Below are 23827 nucleotides of genomic sequence, written 5' to 3' on the forward strand. Positions count from 1 at the left end.
AGAAGGACGCGCGCCGACGGTCGTACTCCGTCGTCTCGCTCCGCTGGAAGCTCGTCGGCGGCGACGGGTCGCGGTTGGTCCACTTTCGGGCCCCGTGCTTCCTCGCGCCGTCGGATCGGACGCGCATACTCGCGCTCCGGGTCCCTTCCGCCGTCGGATCTGCTGCCGGAGCCGCGTCCGGAGCTCCACATTCGGCCCCACATGGCGGCGGGAGGCGGGGCGGGTGGTCGCCAGCGGCGAGAAATGTAGAGAGGGGAAGGGAAATCACGTGGCTCAGCGGCGGCGAGGGATAGGGTTTGGACCCGCAAACGAGTCGCGGAACCGCAGTTATAGCAGTCGGGGCGTGCGGTTTGCGGGCCGCGGCAAAAAATTTTGTGGGCCAGGCGAATATGCGGGCTCTGTTCTGGCCGGAAAATGGGCCAAGCCCGCATATTCGCCGGAATTTTGCAGGTTTGCGTGTTTGCGGGGTCTGCTAGAGTTGCTCTAATACGGACTACATACAGAGTGCAAAATGAGTGAATCTGCACTCTAAAATGTGTCTATATATATCTGTATGTATTTTTTTTAGGATCATCTGTACGTACTCTTTGAAATATGTAAAATAGGCATATATTTACAAACGGAGTGAATACTTACCTTTCTTTCTGTTCGGCTCTGCTGGTGGTGACAGGTCACACCCATGGAATGGAATGGAAGCGTCCAACTCGCCACCACTTCCGTCGCCGACCTGCCCCACCCCGGCCACACACCTGCGACACGAGAGAGAGATGCCGAGATCCCAAGCACAAGCAATCCCAATTCCCGTGGCCTTTATATAAAGAAGATCCCCTCCGTCTCTCTCTCCTCCACTTGTACTCCACCGCCACCACCCAGGGAACGCCACGCGCAGAGCTCCTCTGAAGCAAACACCAGACACAAGCGGGGACGAATCCCAGCCGTGCGGTTCGTCGATCGATCGATCCGATGGGGCGGCGGCCCAGCGCGTCGCCGGTGGGGTCGGGGGAGCCGCTGCTGCCGGAGGTGCGCAAGTGCGTCAGCGGCGGCGCGACGATGCAGCGGTCGCTCTCGCGGGCGGACGACGAGCTGCAGTGGTTCCGGTCGTGCCTGCGGTGGGTGTGCATGGACCACTCGGCCCCGGGCCGCGCCGCGCTGTCCTGGCTGCTCTTCCTGCTCCTCGCCGTCGTCGTCCCGGCCGTCGCGCACTTCGTCATCGCCTTCCGCCCCTCGCGCCGCCCCTTCGACGCCGTCGTGCAGGTCTCGCTCTCCGCCGCCTCCGGCGCCAGCTTCTTCTGCCTCTCCTCCTCCTTCCGCCGCATCGGCCTCCGCCGCCTGCTCTACCTCGACAAGCTCCGCACCAACAGCGACCGCGTCCGGCTCAACTACACCGCCCGCCTCGCCTTCTCCTTCCGCCTCCTCGCCTCCCTCGTCGCGCCCTGCTTCGCCGCCGAGGCCGCCTACAAGGCCTGGTGGTACGCCACCTCCGCCGACCGCCTCCCCTTCTTCGCCAACGACCTCCTCAGCGACGTCCTCGCCTGCTCCCTCGAGATGGCCTCCTGGATGTACCGCAGCGCCATCTACCTCCTCACCTGCGTCCTCTTCCGCCTCATCTGCCACCTCCAGGGCCTCCGCCTCGAGGACTTCGCCGGCTCCCTGCTCGTCGAGGTGGAGGAAGGGAGGATGGGGGTGGAGCGCGTCCTCAGGGAGCACCTCGACATCCGCAAGCAGCTCAAGGTCATCAGCCACCGATTCCGCAGGTTCATCGTCGCCGCGCTGCTCATCGGCACCGCCAGCCAGTTCGCCTCCGTGCTCCTCACCACCCGCCACGACTCCATCGACGACCTCCTCCACACCGGCGAGCTCGCGGTAAGCCTCGTTTGCCTGATTTCTCCACTCTCTTAGGCTCGATTTCTGAATGTGATGTGTGTGTTCAGTTGGGCAAAATTGGGGATCGCAATCAACTTGACATTATCTTATCTCAGTCTAATTTAGACCGGACTAATAACTCTTTATGTTTAAAATTTATAAGCAAGTTGGAACTGCCTAGAATCGATCAACTGATTGGTACCTTGCCTATACGAGGGGATTAAAAATTGGGTCAAATCGTTTGAGTGCTGAATTTTACTGGATTCAGTTGCCTTCATAGTTACACTTTCAGGACTTCATCTGAAAATAAAAACACTTGGTCGGTGGTTTCTGGACAGGCTCCATCGTCCTCTAAGTAGATGAGAGATTATATAGAAATCCAATAGTCTGATTGACGTCTATAATTAAGTGATAGTAGTATCATGTGAGGAACAGCAAAGCTAGTTAGGTGTGACGTGAGTCACTCTGCTGGCGATCGATCTGTCTCTGGACCTGAAAATGGGACTTCATTCATTTCTGAATGCTAATTGGGGCGCCATCTTTGTAAAGGTATGAGTAGGGCCATGAATCAGTGATAGTGCCTTATTGAAATCACAAACTGAAGGGAGTTGGGACAGTGTATATAAGGTGTAGAGCTCCTGTAGTTTTCAGATTTTGTCATAATCGCAAACAGCGACCTCTATACTGTATTCACAAATATAATATGGTTACAATTCAAAAGAAAAAAAATATCTAATATGGTTAGAAGTTCCAGTTTCAGCGCACATCAGCTATTTTGGAAGCACCACTGTATTTAGGCCAACATAAGCTGATATTCAGAAGAATCACACTTCATTTGAGATTATCTAGAAATCCAATAACTGGGCTGGCTGACGTCTATAATTAAGTGATCTGGAGTAGTATAATGTGAGAAACAGCAAAGCTAGCAGGGTGTGACGTGATTCATTCTGCTGGCCACCGATCTGTCGCTGGGCCTGAAAATGGCACTTCATTCATTTCTGAATGCTAATTTGTGCGGCATCTTTCAAAGGTGTGAGTAGGGCCATGAATCAGTGATCTTATTGGAATCTCAAACCGAAGGGGGTTGGAACAGTGTGAAGGGGCCTGAAAATGGCACTTCATTCATTTCTGAATGCTAATTTGTGCGGCATCTTTCAAAGGTGTGAGTAGGGCCATGAATCAGTGATCTTATTGGAATCTCAAACCGAAGGGGGTTGGAACAGTGTGTAGGAGGTGCAGAGCTCCTTTAGTTTCAGATCTTTTCATAGTCGCAAACAGCGACCTATGTGGCATTAACAAATCTAGCAGATCATTATAAGTTCTAATTTCAGTGTTACTTAGTTACTTAGGCCCTGTTCGGCAAATCGACACGGAGCAGAGCCGGCGGAGCGGCCTTCCAGCCACTCCTCAAATTAGAACTAGATCCTGCTGCGCTCCGGCGTGGAGTTAGAGAGTGGAGAGAGTCCGAACAGCCCCTTCTTCGGCTATTTGGCAGTACTACTGTATAGGATAAGCTGCTATTAGGAGCAGCTAAACTCAAAACAGATATATGTGGTACTTACGGCATTTTGAACAGAAAAAATGGTGAAAGAATTAAGATTTTTCGGACACATCTTACTTACATTGTCTCAGCTCTGCATACTTGGCACCATTTCCAGGCACTGGTCCTAATGTTTCTTCATGTTGAATTCTGCAGCTATGTTCAGTGGTACTCATGTCCGGGCTCATCATAATCCTGAGCAGCGCCGCCAAGATCACTCACCAGGCGCAGGCCCTCACGGGCCAGACCACCAAGTGGCACGCCTGCTGCACCATCGAACCGGTCCCGGACGACGAGATAGATCCGGGATCCAACCAGAACTCCATGCTGGAAGACCCCGAGGACGAGAGCGACTGCGAGTCCAGCGAGGAGACCGGCGACGAGGACATGCTGGAGAACACCAAGTTCCTCCAGCCTCACACGCACGTGATCTCCTTCCAGAAGAGGCAGGCACTAGGTACGTATGATCATCTACAGTCACCGTACATTTCGTCGAATTTCCATGAGATGATCTTTGGGGCTAATGAAAAACGATCTTGCAGTGACTTACCTGGAGAACAACAAGGCCGGCATCACCGTGTTCGGGTTCACGCTGGACCGGTCGTACCTCCACACCATATTCATGCTCGAGTGGACGCTCTTCTTGTGGCTGCTGGGGAAAACAGTCGGTTTCTCGTGAAGACGAGGGACTGTATGCACAAGGTTCTGTTCTCTTCCATGTTTTTCTGCTCTTGTGCCCCATTTGATCCTTGTGTGAAAAGAGAAGGAGTAGGGTTTTTTGTGTGCGCGCGCGGGTGGCACGTGAGTGGTGTGCACTTGTACGTGTGTGTATGCTAGCAGCGATTTGGTGTGTGCTGATGATCATGTAAATTATTATGGGTTGATTGCTCGTGGATGTAAGGTCTATGTACAGTTGTTAGATGAGTGCTGTAGAGCCTCCGCATGCGTGCGTGCTGCTTGGCATTGCAGGTTTATAATCTCGGGTTGTAACTTGTAAGCCAGCATCAGTTGTAGAGTAGGTGTGTCAAAAAAAGAAAACTCTTTCCTTTTTTTTTTTTGGTTCAAGAAAACTCTTTCCGTTATTTTGGTTCTACCGGCTGTTCTCCTGAAGAAAATGTTTTGTGCTCCGTATTTCGGTATGAATTCTATGTTATATGAGATGGTATTTCATATTCAGTACATGTATAATAGTCAAAGCATTTCAATGCAGGTGGGGGTGGTACATCTAATAGTATTTTTTTTTGTGCGCTGGTGTTTCCTGTGTGCTCCTAACTACGCAGAGGTCAAATCTATGCTCGTGCTCATTGTGTTTGTATCCACTTGATACTTCATTTTTAAGTTAATAAAATTCATCTTTTTGTTAAAAAAAAGAATCAAAACTCACTCAAAGTGATGCTCTGGGTTGGCCCATTTTCCAGTATCTGCATATGGTTTTTTCTGTATAATGTGTCCTCGTGGCGATTAATGGGCTCCTATGCGGCGCTTTAGGTGCCGAATAGCTAACGCTCGTTATAGCTTTGCTCGCAAGCCGCAGCCGAATAAGGCCACCTCCCTCTCACGCTTGCTCGCTTTATCAAGTTCGCACGTTTTTCTTTTGTTATTACCTACAGTATGACCTTCCCCTAAAAGAAACTTACAGTATGATCTAGTGTACTACTTCCTCTGTCCCGACTGCAACAAGTAAGTCAGGAAGGAGGTAGTACTTGCCTCAAAAAGAAAAGAAAAAACTACAGTCCTACATGGCCAGCGGTTTTCAAAATCTATGAACTTTTTAAAATTTTATGAACAAAAATTCATGAATCGAGAAAAAAATATGGTTTGAAAAAAAATCATTTTTTTAAAAAGTTATGATTTTGAAATATATAATCATGAATTTCAAAAAAGTTCATGGCATTTAGAAAAGTTTGTAAATACAGGAAACATTCATAGATTTTGAAACAACATAAGTGGATTCAAAAAAGTTCACTAATTTAATAAAGTGCTAGATTTGAAAATAGTTCATGAATTTCGAAAAAGAAGTTCATGAATTTTAAGAAAATTTGTGAATAAAAAACGAATCATGAATATGAAAAAATTCACCAATTTTTAAAAAGTGTGTGGATTTAAAAAGGACGATATTTGAAAAAAAGTTCAAGAATTTTATAAAAGTTCAAAAAATGGAAACTTTCTTATTTTTCTAGATAAAATCACAAATTTGAAAAACTTCACGGGTTTTGAAAAAGTTTATAAAAACTGAAATGAATTTGTGAATTTGAAAAACATTCGTGCATTTGAACAAAGTTTAGGAATTTGAAAAAAAGTTCACGAATTGAAGAAATAGTTTACAATACTAAAAAAGTGTTCACAAATTTTGAAAAAGGAAAAGAAAGAGAACGAGAGAAAGGAAAAAAAGTACGAAAAACTGGCCGAAACAAAACCGAAAAAACATGTGTCTTCTAGGCACAGAACATGAAACAAAAGAAGTATTAGTACGCACAGTAGGTTTTTTTGAGACACTCTCGCTAAGCTTTATTTAAATCACCCCAATGTTTACAGGTAAAAATAAAAGATCTCCAGGATGACCAAACCAAACATGATGACCAAATCCGAATGTTAAAGCATGCTTAGCGAGATTGTGAGCCTCGGTATTCAAGCTCCTATACTCGTGAACTATATTACAAGACCAAAACACAGCCAAATGTTCTTTGACTTCATGTACTATTGCACCATATTCCGCAAAAGAGCCCTGCTTAATTCCGTCCACCACTGTCTTACAGTCCGAGGCCATCTTCCTCGCATAAAGATCTTCCACCAATGCTAGAGCCTCTCGAAATGCCATAGCTTCGAGTGTTTCTAGGCATGAAATATTCCTGACCGTGATGCATGATGCACCTAGAAAAGATCCTTCAGAATCTCTACTAACCATAGCCACCGAACCATAGTTTCCGTCTCTAGATACAGTTGCATCAATGTTGAGCTTTACATGATCCTCCGGCGGTGCTACCCATGATGGTCTAGCTATCGGGATTCTAGTCTGACCACTTGATGGCTTGGCAAGCACCCCCATGTCAACTAAAAAACAGTTTATGAAACAGTGGGTTGATAGTGGCGACTAATGTATGTCCTCGTGAATTACTTTTCGTCGAGCTTTCCAAATAGCCCACAACATACCTACCATCCTCATGAATTCATTCTCGTCGAGTGTCTCATGCATCAGGAACAACCACTCTTTTGCATTCATCTCCAGATTTTTCACACATGTGTTCGACCATCTCATCTAGGGCCAACGCCCACACGCTTCTTGCCATCATGCAATTAACGAGAGCATGTCGCCAACTATCACTAGCTGAACATATAGAGCAGACTAGGGAAGTTGACATGTGTCGATGATGTAAAAGATCCGTAGTTGGCAGCGAGTCTTGACAAAGCCTCCAAAGAAAGTTTTCCAGTTTAGATGGTACCCTGATGTTCTATAAAGACGACCACTTCTTTCCCTCGGCGCTAGTATCTGATGGCCCTTTAATATTTTCTAGCAGGTTCTCCCTCTGTATTTTTGTTTTCATTAGCAGTTTATATACAGAGCTAACAGAGAATTTGCCACGCGGGTCAGCACCCCAGGCCCAGAAATCATCAAGTCTTCTCATGCACAAAGGGATCCTCAGAATAGCCTCCGAATCGAAAGGCACAAATGTTGCCCGCACTACCTCCTCTCACCAAGATGCCGAGGATACATCTGTAAGCCCCGAAACCAATCTGGGAGGGTTCCCAACCAGGGAAGGAAGTGGTTTCATTAAACCCTCTCGAGGTATCCAGTTACTCCGCAAATATTAGTTGATTCTCCTGTTCCAATACGTCTGATAATACCTTGACCAAAGTGTCTCTGCCGTCCAGAATCGCACGCCAAACCTGTAAAGGGTGAGCACCCAGGCTCACCTCCAATAAATCCGTTGAGGGGATGTAATCCGCTTTCAAAATCCTAGCACTGAGTGAAGTCGGTTCTTGGATTAGTCGTCATGCACTATTGTAGGATACTGCTAACACGGCACTACGATCAGAGGCCCTTTGCCGAAACGGTGTGCGATGCAATAATCGCAAACGGTGGTGTAAAAACCGTCAAAAAAGTTGTAAAATGTTTGCAATGGCGGAGCCATCAAACACAGTTTAGATTTTAATTGCGTGTGCGATGCAGGACACACGATTAATCCATTCAAACTGTCTGCGATGAGACAGAACAATAGAAACGGGCAGCCATAACAATATGTGTGCGATGCAGGACACACGGTTAATCCATTCGAACTGTTTGCGATGAGGTAGAACAATAGAAATGGACAGTCATATCAATGTGTGTGCGATATACGACATACGGTTAACTCGGATGAACTGTTTTCGATTAGGAAACACAACAGAAACGGTTCAACTTAACAACATGTGTGTGATATGCGGCATACAGTTCACATGGATGAACTGTTTGCGATGAGCCAAAAGAACACAAACGAGTCGTGTAAACAAGATGTGCGTGATACGTGGCAAATAGCCGACTCGGATGAAGTGTTTGCGATGAGAAATTACAATACAGACGGTCAATACAGTTACTTCGTGTGTGATTCTGTGTGTACAAAAAACTTTGAAAATGCAAACTAGTTGCTTGCGGTGGCGGAGTATCGCACACGATGCGTCTGCGAGCACTCGTGTGCGATGATTAGTATGTTACACATACGTTTTCTTATGTTAACATGTGTGTGAATTTACAATATGGACAGTTAATATGCAAATGCCTTCTGGACATCGGGCACACGCTTAAACTCAATGAACTGTGTACGATACTAATACTTTTCATGAAAATTTATGAACTTGAGTAACATCATTTGAGTATAACACACACACACACACACACACACACACACACACACACACACACATATATATATATATATAGTGGTTACACTATTCGACAAAAGGAGGATCTTCGTAACACGGTTTTGACAACCATATCCATATCTACATACTTAACATATATAGTAACAACTAGCACATTTTAAGAGGCTGAGGCCCAACAACCACAACTATCCACTAGAAGCAGCTTGATCACGGCGACTCAGCATCTCGTCAATGAAAAGGAAGAGCCCTCATGTGCCTTGGTAGAGCATGAGTAGAACAGTGTCTCTAATTTTCCAATATGGATGCATTGCCACGAGAAGCGAGAACTTGTTAATTTGAATGGTTCCATTTCTGCGGAAAATGCAGTACCTTGCAATCACTTTGGCGTTATTAGCAGGCACAAGTGTAATTCGACCACGCCGGAGAATCGATCCAGGAACTGCTACAGGGGGCAATTTCTGTTAACATGTAGAATAAAAAACAATTGTAACATATCGTTGAAGATATATATAGTTTATGAGCATCAACATTAAAATAAGACTTTTCACCAGTGTTTTGTGCACATAATTGGTCTTATTCAGTGTGTGCACCATATGTCTAATTAATCCCATCCAAAATCCAGCATTCATACGCTGTGCTATCTTTGTCAGATTATCAACAAAGTTTATGACATGCTTCAAGTCCTTCCGGTGAAATTTGGTACGCTTAGTAACATACATATCGTTCACTATGCATTCAACATATCCTGCTTAAAAGGTAGAAAGGTATTATTTATTCAGAACATAGCAGAAGAATATATAGTGTGCATAAATTGGTAAATAAAATTTGTTACTGCCTAGGAATGGAGTCAGAATATGATATCACAATTGGTTGCTTAAATAGTGATCAATTGGTTGCTTAAATAGTAATATCACAGCATGGAGAAAGTTGAAAGGACACTAACCTCGATCAGATTTTGATCGACTGATGACATTGGGGAAGTAAACATCCATGTTAATTAGACCAGGTTGTGGTGCATGCACTAGAATTTTATTGCCAGCTTTCAGTTCATAACACTTAGACATTTTTCTCCAAAGGTCTGCATTAAAATAGGAGTGACCATCTTTATCAAGTTTTACGTTAACCGTCATTGTAAATCTATGCTGCGTTGTCAATATGACATCCTCGGAGTCATCAGCAAAGTAAAGCCCAAGATTTCCTTCTACTCCTGTTCTTGCAAAGCAAGGGATGTACTGCTTGAAATGAAAATTAAGATTGTAAATTAGATATATTGAAATAACAGAGCAATATGCAAATATGGGAGTAACTGATAGAACAGATCCATATATATAGATGAAAGAAGAGTACAAAAATATAGAATTAAAATAGATAATGTAACAAAGATTTGATGCAAATATATGGATAATATAGCAACAGACGGTATATGTTCACAAATTTAGGCCATGCCGACCGTGGTAGGTTGATATTGAACATACCGAGCGCTCCCTGAAGTCATCCGGAATGGTGAGATAGAACTTCATTTTTGACTGGCCATGACCACAGTTGCCCGATTTGTGCTCGCACTGTGGACACATGAATGAATACCCACGAATCAGCTAGAACAAAAATGATTCCACGGCGATTTCCGTCGGTTGATTAACAGCGATGGACCGACTACGATAAGAGATGAGTGAATATTTCGCTAATTAAGTCGATTACCTTCTCTATGAGAAAAATCCCCAGCCCAAATCCCATAGAAAACCCAGTCGACCAGAGTCTAGAATGTCGGTGCAGATAGGCGGCGGAAAGCGGTAGGGGTGAATCCAGTGTCGTTTGGAGCACAACCTACGCCCGCCGCCAACAGCCATCGAGTTTAGGGTGCAGAGTTGCAGAGGAGTCCGCGACGAGTGAGTGGGGACGAAGTGGGCGAGGGTTTTCTTTTTTCCTTTTGCATGTGTGAGTGAACACACACGATTCGCAGAGGCGACGGAGATGAATCGTGTGCGATAGTAAATCACCGAGATTGAATGGGAATTCAAATTTCCTTTGTCCTTCATCCATGAGTTTTTTTTCTACGATGAACATAAACTCTGCTGATCACCGTGTTCAAACTTGACACTTTTCTGGGTTCATTTACAATATTTAGGGGATCATGTGCATTTTGTAGGCATTAATGCACATAATTCAAATTCAAACAATCGGTGCATGAAAGGGTGCACAAAAACGGTCTGGAAAAACTATACTCGTGGTATTTAGTAATTTCTCAAGCCTTTTACAAGGAATGGGCAGAGATTTCAATGGAATGCGTGGCAATAGTCAACCACAAATGCGTCATTTACTAGGTTATCAACTATAGAACAATGAGATATGTGCTTGAAAAACATGACGGCTGGCATGGTGCCATGGTATGGCCTCACCGTGCCCTGGTTAAAAGCTGAGAAGGTTTGATTTATGTCGTCATGCACGTCCTCCATAAATCGAACCATCACCGAGGAAGTTTAATGCTTTCGAGAGGAAAATCACCAAGATTGAAGGGGAATCCAAATTTCCATCCTAGTTTGTCATTCAGTTTTTTTTCCAATGATCAACATACCGCCTCAAATGCAATGTGTTCAAATTTGAAATTTTTCCGAACTTATTTATCATATTTAGGGGATCATGTGCATTTTATAGGCATTAATTATGAACATAATTCAAATTCGAACAATCAGTGCATGAAAAGGTCCACAAGAACGGTCTGGAAAACCATGCTCATGCTATTTAGTACATTTTCATGCCTTTTACAAGGAATGGGCAGATATTTCAAGGAAATGTGTGGCAATAGTCATCCATTAATGCATCGTTTACTAGGTTAACAACTATAAAAAATGAAATACATGCTTGGAAAACATGACGCCTGGTGTGGTGCCATGGTATGACCTCACCGTGCCCTGATAAAAATGTCGTCATGCACGCCTTTCATAAAACGAACCATCACCGAGGAAGTTTCATGGTTTCGAGGGGGAAATCACCAGGATTGAAGGGGGATCCAAATTTCCTTTGTCCTTTGTCCACGAGTTTTTTCTACGGTGAACATACAACCTGCAAATCATCGTGTTCAAATTTGGCACTTTTTCGGGTTCATTTGCCATATTTAGGGGATTATGTGCATTTCCTAGGCATTAATGCGCAAAATTCAATTCAAACAATCGGTGCATGAAAGGGTCCACAAGAACGGCCTAGAAAACCATGCTCGTGTCATTTAGTAAATTCTCATGCCTTTTACAAAGAATGGACAGATATTTCGATGAAATGTGTGGCAATAGTCAACCACAAATGTTTGTTTGTTGGGTTTTCAATTATAGAAAAAATGAAATAAATGCTTAAAAACATGACGCCTGGCATGGTGCCATGGTATGACCTCACCATGCCCTGGTAAAAATTTGAGAAGGTTTGGCTTATGTCGTCATGCACGCCCTTCATAAATCGAATCATCACCGAGCAAGTTCCATGCTTTCGAGAGGGAAACCCCCAAGATTAAAAGAGAATCTAAATTTTCTTCATTATTTGCCCTGGAGTTTTTTCCTATGATGAACATACACCCTGCAAATCACCGTGTTCAAATTTGGCATTTTTTCGGGCTCATTTACCATATTTAGGGGATTATGTGCATTTTCTAGGCATTTAGCGCATATAAATCCAATCCAGCTACAGATGCATGGGTGTGATGTGAGGGACGTGGATTGCCGTTCAATCACGGCGCATCCTATGATGCACACGCGCGATCCGCGTGGCCGGGATTCCGGCTAATCATAATGCAACACACAATAGGCTCAGCGCACACTGTTTTCAGAAGCGACGAAGATGAACCGTGTGCGATAATGAACGTGCAAAATTGTAAGGGAAGCCAAGTTTTTGTTGTCGTTTGTCGTTGAGCTCTTGAATACCACCGCACTATACGGCTGCCCGGCCCCTCTGTCCCAAAGCTCTCTCCAGGCGTCGTCCATGGCACCGCGACACACATTAACTGGTAAGGAAGCGATGGCATCCCGCTGCGCCGCATTCCTCGCCGCCCGCGACCGCACACATGGTAAGAAAGCGATGGCATCTCGCCGCGCCGAGTTCATCATCGCCGGTGGCCAGACAGTTACATGGGCGGACTTTGAGGCTGCCATGGCCGAATGGGTGGTGGATCTAGAGGCGGCCAAAGCCGCACAGAAGGAGCGGAAAAGACAGAAAGCAGTCAAGAAAAGAGAGTCCCGTCGCCGCAAGAAAAAAGAGGCCGCACGCCGTGGTGAGGAGAGCTTGGCGGATATCGAAGCACGGTGGGCTGCCGCCTACAAGGCCGGGAAAGAGAACGTCGGCGTCTGGCCAACATGCCCCGATGGCGGCATGTGAGAAGTAGTTTAAGTTTGTAGTATTCGAGCAAATTACGAGTAGGGTACTTTAAATTTGTAGTATTAACGTACAATGTCGGTAAGAGCATCCTTTGAGGGCTTTGAGCGTTGATTAGCATGTGTGCCTATGTGCATTTTTTGCGTTTATCATTAGAAGATCACAAAACACATGTTTTCTATGCTGTACCTGTGTGCGTTTTTTTTGCGTTAATGACCCATAAGTCTGTTACCTGTGTGATGTTTCCTAATAAACCAAGCGTACCATTGACCGAAAAAATCAAGTACACATGTACATTTTATTGGAGATGGGATTTGCCAACTTTCTTTTTTCTTGCATATGAGTATTTTATGCGCTTCGTCTGTGTTGTGTGTTTCCCCCGCCCAAGTTTCAAGTTTCGCTGCAAAATTTTCATTAGGCGCGCGATTTCAGAATTTATTCCTCCAACCACATCCCCACCCTCAGTATCACCCCCTCACGCCTCCCCCTACCGGCATCTCAAACTGCCACCGCCGCAACCACAACTTCAACCACATCTACGTTCTGCTCGGATCCAGTCAGGTAACCCACCGGTCTCTATCACGTCCCCGGCCTAATTGCTTAAATGGCTTCTGTGAAACATCCTCATGCCTCCAACCCCTCCCCCCCTGCCAGGAGCTGATGGCGGTCCATGGCGCGATGGCCGCTATGCGTGTTGACCTGGAGGAACACCTCGCCGCCGCCGCCGCCGACGACATGGTGCAGGCTCTGGCCCAGATGAAGTCCCCTAGCGACTACCCCCCAGGACTTAACAGGTAAGATCTGACCAGCTAAATCTTACCAATACCACTTGCAACGGCTATGATTTGTACAGTTGATGTATTAAACATGTTCGTGCCTTGTTTATTTTAGTACTGCACACTATGTGATGTTCAAATATTACCGTGTCCAGCTCAATTTCACCAATACCAACAATAACGGCCGATGCTTTTGTTTGTCATTGCTTTTGTTTGCCGTTGAGGTGAGATGCGTAAGTACATCGGCCTGTCCATGTACTTACGCAGGGTCATAACGTCCGATGCTTTTGTTTGCCGTTGAGGTGAGATGTATCCCATGTCTTACAGTATTTCACATAATTTGTGCAATTGCAGTTTAACTTCTACCATTTACTGGTTGCTTGTAGGTACACATGTCAATGGCACTAATCCATGTTTCGACTCGGAGGAACAGCTCGCCTCCACCGTCGTTGACTTTGGACGGGCTCTGGCCAAGATGAAGTGCCCCAGCAACTACCTCTCAGGACTTACCGAGTATGTACTCACCAGTTCAATATTACCAATACCAGTTGCAATTAATGACTATATTCTGTACGGTCGATGTATTAAGCATGTTCTAGTAAACATGCCTAACACGTTTTTGCTACTTTCCCTACCTTTTCATAGACATCTGGGCCATTCTCTGCTTTGGCAGCACCTGCCTTGTGATGTTTAACTCTGCCAATTGCATTTTTATCAGTACCGGTTTCAATGGCCATTAAGCCTGTTGCAATTAACAGCTAAATCCATTTTTAAACAGTTGTATTTTAATGGCTACAAACTTACAAAACATGACTTAGGATGCTACTAAGCCTATTGCAATTAACACTTGTATCCATTTTTTAATCTGCCCATTTGCTACCATGCTACTCTCCATAATGAAGATATACTAGAGATGCTGCCCATTTGCTATTTTTGGTGGATGCTAAACCTGTTGTACTTAGCATGCTTGTCCATGTACTTATGCAGGGTCATAACAGCCGATGTTGTTGTTTGCTGTCGAGATTAGTTGCATCCCATGTCTTATAGTATTTCACATCATTTGTGCAATTGCAGTTTAACTTCTACCATTTACTGGTTGCCAGTAGGTACACATGTCAGTGCCACTGATCCATGCTTTGACCCGGAGGAACAGCTCGCCTCCGCCGCCGCTGACTTTCGGCGGGCTCTGGCCAAGATGAAGTGCCCCAGCAACTACCTCTCAGGACTTACCAAGTATGTACTCACTAGTTCAATCTTACCAGTACCATTTGAAATTAATGGCTATGTTTTGTACGGTCGATGTATTAAGCATGTTCTAGTAAACATGCCTAACACGTTTCAGCTATTTTCCCTACCTTTTTATAGACAACTGGGCCATTATCTGCTCTGGCAGCACCTGCCCTGTGATGTTTAACTCTGCCAATTGCATTTTTATCAGTACCGGTTTCAATGGCCATTAAGCCTGTTGCAATTAACAGTTGTATCCATTTTTAAAGAGTTGTATTTCAATGGCTACAAACTTACAAAACATGAATTAGGATGTTATTAAGCTTGTTGCAATTAACAATTGTATACATTTTTTAATCCGGCCCTTTACTACCGTGCTACTCTTTCAAAATGAAGATATCACTACAGATGCTGCCATTTTATTATCATTTGCTATTTTTGGTGGATGTTAACCCTGTTGTAGTTAACATTGGCTTTGTACTTACACAGGGCTACAATGGGCGATGTTGTTGTTTGCCGTCGAGGTTAGTTGCATCCCATGTCTTATACACCATCTATTACTAAATATAAGTATTTTTAGAGATTCCAATTTAGACTACATAAGGAGCAAAATGAGTGAATCTAGATTCTAGTCTAAGCTATATATATATATATATATATAATTCTATATACATCCGTATGTAGTTCATATTGAAATCTCAAAAAATACTTGTAATTAGGAACATAGGTAGTTGTATTTTACATCATTTGTGCAATCTCAGTTTAGCTTCTAACATTTACTGGTTGCTTGTAGGTACATATATGAGCGGTACTGATCCATGCTTCGATCCCTTTTGCGTATGGGGCAATGAGATATTCATGAACAAGCGTCAAGTGTGGAAATTAAGAAAGATTGTTAGGCGAAAGAAACGGATGATTGGAATTAAGCTCTTTATTTACACTTTGTCGAAGACAACGATGAACTTTAGGATGATAAGTAATGTGTTGCCTTTTCCCCTGCCCACAACAAGTTACTCTATTAGACCTCAGTATCTGATATTTTTCTCTTTTCAGTGGTTTCCAAAGCTATTTACTGATGATTACCTTGCAAACTACATGACCGGAGTGGAGGCACCTAAGGTTAAAGTATATAATTCATGCTACCATGATAATGCTTTAGAAGTGTTCCTGGAGGCATTGAAGGATGGGCGGGCGATCGTCACAAGGGGTTGGACAAAAGTGGTTCGTGCCTATGGCATGCAGGAAGGGACATTATGGGCATTACGCTTCTTCAACACCGTCGGCAGTCAAAATGATTTACACTTGTCTCTTCACCTTTACCGCCTTTAAATACTGTGGTTCATCATAGTTAATTGCTGCCTAATCCTGTAATTACTGAACATATTGTATTGGCAATTTTATTTATGGATTCGTTGTTGAACTATTGTGCTGAGAATTTGAATTGCACGTTTCATAAATTACAGGAAAAAATAGAAAGAGAACAGACAGTCATGGAACTTTGCAAACGGTTCTGGCAGTAAAAGCGCTTGTGATGGATAGCCCAATGCCACACAGTTTTTTTTACATCAAATAGTGTGTGATGTAGTTAATGAAAGCAAACAGTTAACCAAGGCAGAGCGTGTGTGATAGTTACACCTTTCACACACGAGCATATACATAAAATTGTGTGGGATGTACATACGAACGGAAATGTTTTCCCTAGATTGACTGTGTAGGATGTACATAAGAACGGAAACGTATTCCTTGGATTGACTGTGTGTGATATACATACGAATGGAAATGATTTTCTGGGATTCACCGTGTGGGATGTACATACCTACGGAAATGTTTTTCTTGGATTGCCGTGTGGGATGTACATACCTACGGAAATAATTGGGTTTCGATGCCTCGCAAGATCACACACGCCCCAGCCTGTGTCCCAGGAGGGCCTATCCCCGATGATTTCTGGGTCATGTGGGAAGGACCCCCCCTATCGCCCACACTCACTTGGCGATGGTTCCAAATGCCGTCACGGAAAGGGGTTAAAAACCATTTGTATAGCACCGATGCGCAGCAGTGATGCCTGCCTCGATAGAAGAGATAGGTTAAAGAGCTCCATGTCACGAAAGCCTAACCCTCCCAAAAACTTTGGTTTTGTGCATACATCCCGAGAGACCCAACACAACTTCCTTTTCCCCCTCTTGCTACCCCACCAAAATTGACGAATAATTGAGGTTATGTTTTCACATACTCCCCTTGGTAGCCTGAAACAAGCCATGGAATAAACAGGAATGGCATGTGCAACACCCTTGATGAGGACTTCTTTTCCAGCATAGGATAGCAACTTTTCCATCCATCCTTTGACTTTCTCCCATACTCTATCTCTCAAGTACTTAAAAGTGTCGTTTTTTGAGTGTCACACATTGGTAGGCATGCCCAAGTACCTCTCTGTTAGTTGCTCATTGTGCACGTTAAGCGAGCCCTTTATGATATCACGTACCACTTGTGGGCATCCCTTACTGAAGAAAATCGAGGACTTATGATTGTTTACCCTTTGACCAGAAGCATTGCAATAGGCCTCCAACAAGTTTGACACTGCAACCGCCCCTTCATTACTTGCCCTAAACAGCAGCACGCTATCATCAGCAAAGAGAAGATGGTTAACAACTGGAGCAGTCGGCACCACCTTAACTCCCACCAAGCTAGATGACTGAGAACTGAATTTCAAAAGGCACGATAGGCCTTCTGCCGCGGTCAAGAAAATATAGGGGGAGATCAGGTCTCCCTGACGAATCCCTCTAGTAGGTTTAAAATGGTCAAGTTTCTCACCATTGAACAGAACCGAGAAAGAAACTAATTTTATCATACTCATAACTGTGTTAATCCATGACTGTGCAATCCCAACTTACACATGATTGCTTCCAAATACGTCCACTCGAGCCTATCATAGGCTTTCATCATGTCAAACTTTAAAGCACAATGGCTATTTGACTTTGACCTGCTTCTTTTCATAAAATATAGACATTCATACGCACTTATAATATTATCCGTTATGAGCCTCCCTGGAACAAAAGCAGACTGCTACTCTAAAATAATGTCAGGAAGGATTTGCTTCAACCTGTTTGCAAGTATCTTCGACGCTATCTTGTACAAAACATTACACAAGCGTATTGGTCTGAATTGGGTTACAAGGGTCGGATTCAATACTTTTGGGATAAGAACCAGAAAAGTGTCATTTACGCATTCAGGGCTCTCCTCCCCTCTCACAATTCTCAACACAACATTTGTCACCTCTTCACCACAAACATCCCAATGCCGCTGATAGAAGTGCGCTGGAAACCCATCTGGCCCCGGTGATTTTGTTGGAAACATCTGGAAAAGAGCCGGTTTTACCTCCTCTCGCGTGTACACCGCACACAAGATGTCATTCATGTGTCCAGTCACCTTCCTAGGAACATGATCAAGAACTCCCTCCATATCTGAAACTCTTTCAGAAGTATGCACCTCCTTGTAAAAATTTGAGACCAAGTCCTTAAGTTCAGCTGGATAGTCCACCAACACCCCAAGGGAGTTTGACAATGCTTTTATCATGTTTTTCTTTCTCCTCATACTCACTCGAAGATGAAATTTTTTGTGTTCCTGTCACCCTCCTTGAGCCAATTAATTCTCGAGTGCTGCCTCCACAATATTTCCTCTCTATGGTAGAGTTCGACAAGCCTTTCATTTATCTTGAGTTCCTCATGACCAGGTCCAGTCCTTGCCAGATCACTTCTAAGTCTTTCAAGAGCCCTCTTCAAACCTTTAATTTCTTTACGTACTGACCCAAAAGTGTCAACATTCCAACTCCTGAGCCTGTTGGACAGTGAAGCCAGCTTATGTTTAATGTCGTCAACTCTCATGCTTGGTTGGTGTGCATCCCCTGTCTCCACAATTGTTTCTTTCAGTACACACAGTAGGTGAGCCGTCTGTGTTGGCTACATTCAATCTCACTACCTGCAACATTTTTGAAGGTTCAATAAAATGGGCCAAGCCCAGAAATGCAAGGGGGTGTGCGTTGGTTTGTTGAGTTGCCTTTACGCGTCGGGTCTCGTTTATAGAGAGACCTCGAGATGGGCCGACCTAGGCACGCGTGAGGCCAGAACCCCCCTTTTATCAAGTTTTTCTTTTCTTTTTATACTCCCAAATATTCTTCAAAAAAGTACAATAAAAAATTGAAAAATGTTAATCAAGCATTTGAAAAATGCTAAATACATATAGAAAAAATGTTTATCATGTATACAAATAATATACAATGTGTATTAAAAAATGTCAATCAAGCATTTCAAAAATGTTAATAAAATATTTCAAAGACACAAATCAAGCATTTAAATAATTTTAAATGTATATAGAAAAATATTTCTCACGTAATGAAAGTGTATTAAAAAATATTCGCCGCCTCGCAAGCCGTCGGATCTGACACAGGTCTAGCGGGTGAACTTCTTTTCTCTACTTTGCAACAAAGACCTTGTTGCAGAAACATTTATAATAGATATTGTGAGAACTTTTGTGCAACAGAGGTTGTGTTGCGGATTTTTTTGCAACAAGGGTATTGTTACATTTTTTTACAACAGAGGTCTTGGTGCGATTTTTTTGCAATAACGGTCTTGTTGCACATTTGTGTTTTGCAACAGCAGTCATGTTGCAGAAGCGGACAGCGCCTTTCGTCGTCAGTGTCGAGCGGAGGTCATCTTCTTCATCACCCGATAGAAGCAGAAGCGGGCACCGTCAATCAAGAAGAGGGAGTTGGAGAGAGGGTGGGTGGTGATGGAGGCGGCCGACAACCGCGACAACGGAGAGCATGCTCGCTGGCATCAGCGGCGACGTGGCTAGATGAAGGAGAGAAGATGGAGGAGGAGAGAGGGTTGATGGTGGGAGAGGCGGTCGACGACCGCGACGGCGGAGCGCGTGCTCGCCGGCGTCAGCACTGGCGCAACGAGGGTGCTCGTCGGCGGCGCGGCTGCCAGCGCCTGTTCTGGATGAAGGTGAGAAGATGGAGGAGGATAGAGGGTGGATGGTGGTGGAGGCGGCCAACAGCCACGACGGCGGAGCGCGTGCTCACCGGCGTTAGCGGTGGCACAGCGGGGGTGCTCGCTGAAGGAAATATGCCCTAGAGGCAATAATAAAGTTATTATTTATTTCCTTATATCATGATAAATGTTTATTATTCATGCTAGAACTGTATTAACCGGAAACATAATACATGTGTGGATACATAGACAAACAGAATGTCACTAGTATGCCTCTACTTGACTAGCTCGTTGGTCAAAGATGGTTATGTTCCCTAACCATAGACATGAGTTGTCATTTGATAAACATGATCACATCATTAGGAGAATGATGTGATTGACTTGACCCATCCCGTTAGCTTAGCACTTGATCGTTTTAGTTTACTGCTATTGCTTTCTTCATGACTTATACATGTTCCTATGACTATGAGATTATGCAACTCCCGATTACCGGAGGAACACTTTTTGTGCTACCAAACGTCACAATGTAACTGGGTGATTATAAAGGTGCTCTACAGGTGCCTCCGATGGTACTTGTTGAGTTGGCATAGATCGAGATTAGGATTTGTCACTCCGATTGTCGGAGAGGTATCTCTGGGCCCTCTCGGTAATGTACATCACTATAAGCCTTGCAAGCAATGTGACTAATGAGTTAGTTGCAGGATGATGCATTATGGAACGAGTAAAGAGACTTGCCGGTAACGAGATTGAACTAGGTATTGAGATACTGATGATCGAATCTCGAGCAAGTAACATACCGATGACAAAAGTAACAACGTATGTTGTTATGCGGTTTGACCGATACAGATCTTCATAGAATATGTGGGAGCCAATATGAGCATCTAGGTTCCGCTATTGGTTATTAACCGGAGACGTGTCTCGGTCATGTCTACATAGTTCTCAAACCCGTAGGGTCCGCACGCTTAACGTTCGGTGACGATCGGTAATACGAGTTTATGTGTTTTGATGTACTGAAGGTAGTTCGGAGTCCCGGATGAGATCGGAGACATGACTAGGAGTCTCGAAATTGTCGAGACATAAAGATCGATATATTGGACGACTATATTCGGACACCGGAAGTGTTCCGGGTGGTTTCGGAGGAAACCGGAGTGCCGGAGGGTTACCGGAACCCCCCGGGAGAAATAGTGGGCCTTATGGGCCTTAGTGGAGAGAGAGAGGGCTCGCCTAGGGCAGGCCGCGCCCCCCTCCCCCTCTGGTCCAAATTGGACTAGGAGAGGGGGGGCGGCGCCCCCCTTTCCTTCTCCCTCTCCCCCTTCCTTTCCCCCTCCTGGTAGGAGTAGGAAAGAGGGGAGTCCTCCTCCTACTAGGAGGAGGACTCCTCCTCCTGGCGGGCCTATAGGGGCCCGCCGGCCTCCCCCTTGCTCCTTTATATACGAGGGCAGGGGGCACCTCTAGACACATAAGTTGATCTGTTGATCTCTCCCAACCGTGTGCGGTGCCCCCCTCCACCATAATCCACCTTGATCATATCGTAGCGGTGCTTAGGCGAAGCCCTGCGTCGGTAGCATCCAGGGCCGGGCTGGAAAATTCTGGGGCCATGTGCGAAACTAAAAAATGGGGCCCTACTCGCTATAAAAATGAACTAACGAGCAACTATAGTGTATATGTATCTCGCATATTTTTTTATAATGTATAACATAAGATGTATTAATTAAATTTCGTTATGTTTCTTTTCTCTTGCTCTTATAGGAACCAGCCAGATTTTCCCCCATGTTTTCTCAAATCTGTATTATTAAACACAAGATAAAAAAAGATGAATACAAAAACTGAAGGCTGGAGTCGGTCACTCAGTCATGGATTGGTCTGATGAGGCGACCCCGTTTTCTGTAGCAACGATGATAGAACTGCAGCGGCCTGAAGTAACGATCCTCAAAAAGTGGGAGAGAAAGCTACGAAGGCAACGACATCGGCTCAAATCTGTTCGCTCTGATGAGGTGAAGGCGAGGACCGACGAGACGATCTCATTTCGTGTTGCGAGGTGGACAGGACTGTTGTTGCGGTTTCAGATCCCGATCGGCTGCTGCAGCGTTCCCTTACTTTCAGACGGAGTAGTTTCCTTTTTATGGGAACATCGAGTGAATCCTTTTCCACCAAGCGATAGCTTTTTCCATCGAGCGATCGAGGCACGAGCACTCGACGGCCTCTACTCGGCCCAACTCCAGCGCCAAGCGGCCGAGTGCGGCAGAGCCTTGACATCTTTTTAGAAATACTATGCCTATATAAAAAAACTGGGGCCCCTCAAAATTATGGGCCATGTGCAGGCCGCACATCTGGCACCACTATGGGCCCGGACCTGGTAGCATCATCATCACTGTCATCACGCCGGCGTGCTGACGAAACTCTCCCATGAAGCTCTGCTAGATTGGAGTTCGTGGGATGTCATCGAGCTAAACATGTGCTGAACTCGGAGGTGTCGTGCGTTCGGTATTTGGATCGGTCGGATCGTGAAGACGTACGACTACATCAACCGCGTTGTGCTAACGCTTCTGCTTTCGGTCTATGAGGGTACGTAGACACACTCTCCCCTCACGTTGCTATGCATCACCATGATCATGTGTGTGCGTAGGAATTTTTTTGAAATTACTACGTTCACCAACAGTGGCATCCGAGCCAGGTTTATGCGTAGATGTTATATGCACGAGTAGAACACAAGTGAGTTGTGGGCGATACAAGTCATACTGCTTACCAGAATGTCATACTTTGGTTCGGCGGTATTGTTGGATGAAGCGGCCCGGACCGACATTACGCGTACGCTTACGCGAGACTGGTTCTACCGACGTGCTTTGCACACAGGTGGCTGGCAGGTGTTAGTTTCTCAAACTTTAGTTGAACCGAGTGTGACTACGCCCGGTCCTTGTTGAAGGTTAAAACATCACTAACTTGACGAAATATCGTTGTGGTTTTGATGCGTAGGTAAGAACGGTTCTTGCTCAGCCCGTAGCAGCCACGTAAAACTTGCAACAACAAAGTAGAGGACGTCTAACTTGTTTTTGCAGGGCATCTTGTGATGTGATAAGATCAAGAAAGTACTTTGGAGAGATCAAAGGCACAAGATGATGATGGCCATATCATGTCACATATTTTTGATTGCATGTGATGTTTATCTTTTATACATCTTATTTTGCTTAGATCGACAGTAGCATTATAAGATGATCTCTCACTAAATTTCAAGGTACAAGTGTTCTCCTTGAGTATGCACCGTTGCGAAAGTTCATCGTGCCGAGACACCACGTGATGATCGGGTGTGATAAGCTCTACGTTCACATACAACGGGTGCAAGCCAGTTTTGCACACGCAGAAATACTCGGGTTAAACTTGACGAGCCTAGCATATGCAGATATGGCCTCGGAACACTGGAGACCGAAAGGTCGAGCGTGAATCATATAGTAGATATGATCAACATAGTGATGTTCACCATTGAAAACTACTCCATCTCACGTGATGATCGGACATGGTTTAGTTGATACGGATCACGTGATCACTTAGATGATTGGAGGGATGTCTATCTAAGTGGGAGTTCTTTAATAATTTGATTAACTGAACTTTAATATATCATGAACTTAGTCCTGATAGTATTTGCATAGCTATGTTGTACTCCCTCCTTTCCGGTTTATAGGGCTTATCTCAAAATTTTAGTTTTTCCATTTTATAAGGCTCAATTTGGTTGTTCCCCATCACATGTTCAGACTTCAAGGTGCATTAAATCATTGCATGCAAGTATTAAGAGAAAATTGACCAATGCATGCACTTTATGCATGCATGCATTGCAATTAATGCATTCGTAAACATAATTTTTTGAGGAAAACAAGAGCATTAATTGGGTGCTTTTGCAAACTACAAAAAATATTCCACCACTCATCATCTACCTTGGTTGGTGAGATTTTTGAATTGAGCCTTATAAACCAGAAAGAAGGGAGTAGATCAATAGCTCGCGATGTAGCTCCCCGTTTACTTTGGTATGTTCCTAGAGAAAAACCAAGTTGAAAGATGTTAGTAGCAATGATGCGGATTGGATCCGTGATCTGAGGATTATCCTCATTGCTGCACACAAGAATTATGTCCTTGATGCACCGCTAGGTGACGGACCTATTGCAGGAGAATATGCAGACATTATGAACGTTTGGCAAAGCTCGGTATGATGACTACTTGATAGTTTAGTGCACCAT

General features: G+C 44.6%; 1 protein-coding gene across 2 annotated transcripts in view; it reads left to right on the plus strand.

Moving 5' to 3' along the window:
* Window positions 1–830: 830 nt before the first annotated feature.
* Window positions 831–23827, plus strand: part of LOC125521801 (uncharacterized) — a 136278-nt gene continuing 113281 nt past the window's right edge. Inside the window, exons 1-3 of one of the 2 annotated variants that reach the window (XM_048686862.2) lie at window positions 834–1863; window positions 3560–3860; window positions 3946–4579. In XM_048686862.2, the coding sequence (XP_048542819.2) occupies window positions 964–1863; window positions 3560–3860; window positions 3946–4082 (1338 nt within the window). In that variant the 5' untranslated portion in view covers window positions 834–963 and the 3' untranslated portion in view covers window positions 4083–4579. Of the gene's footprint in view, window positions 1864–3559; window positions 3861–3945; window positions 4580–23827 lie in introns of those variants that run through there. The other variant, XM_087534693.1, reaches the window with a different exon arrangement.

This window comes from Triticum urartu, chromosome 7A (assembly GCF_056163025.1).
Source record: "Triticum urartu cultivar PI428250 chromosome 7A, HENAU_Tu73, whole genome shotgun sequence".
NCBI classification, from domain to species: domain Eukaryota; kingdom Viridiplantae; phylum Streptophyta; class Magnoliopsida; order Poales; family Poaceae; genus Triticum; species Triticum urartu.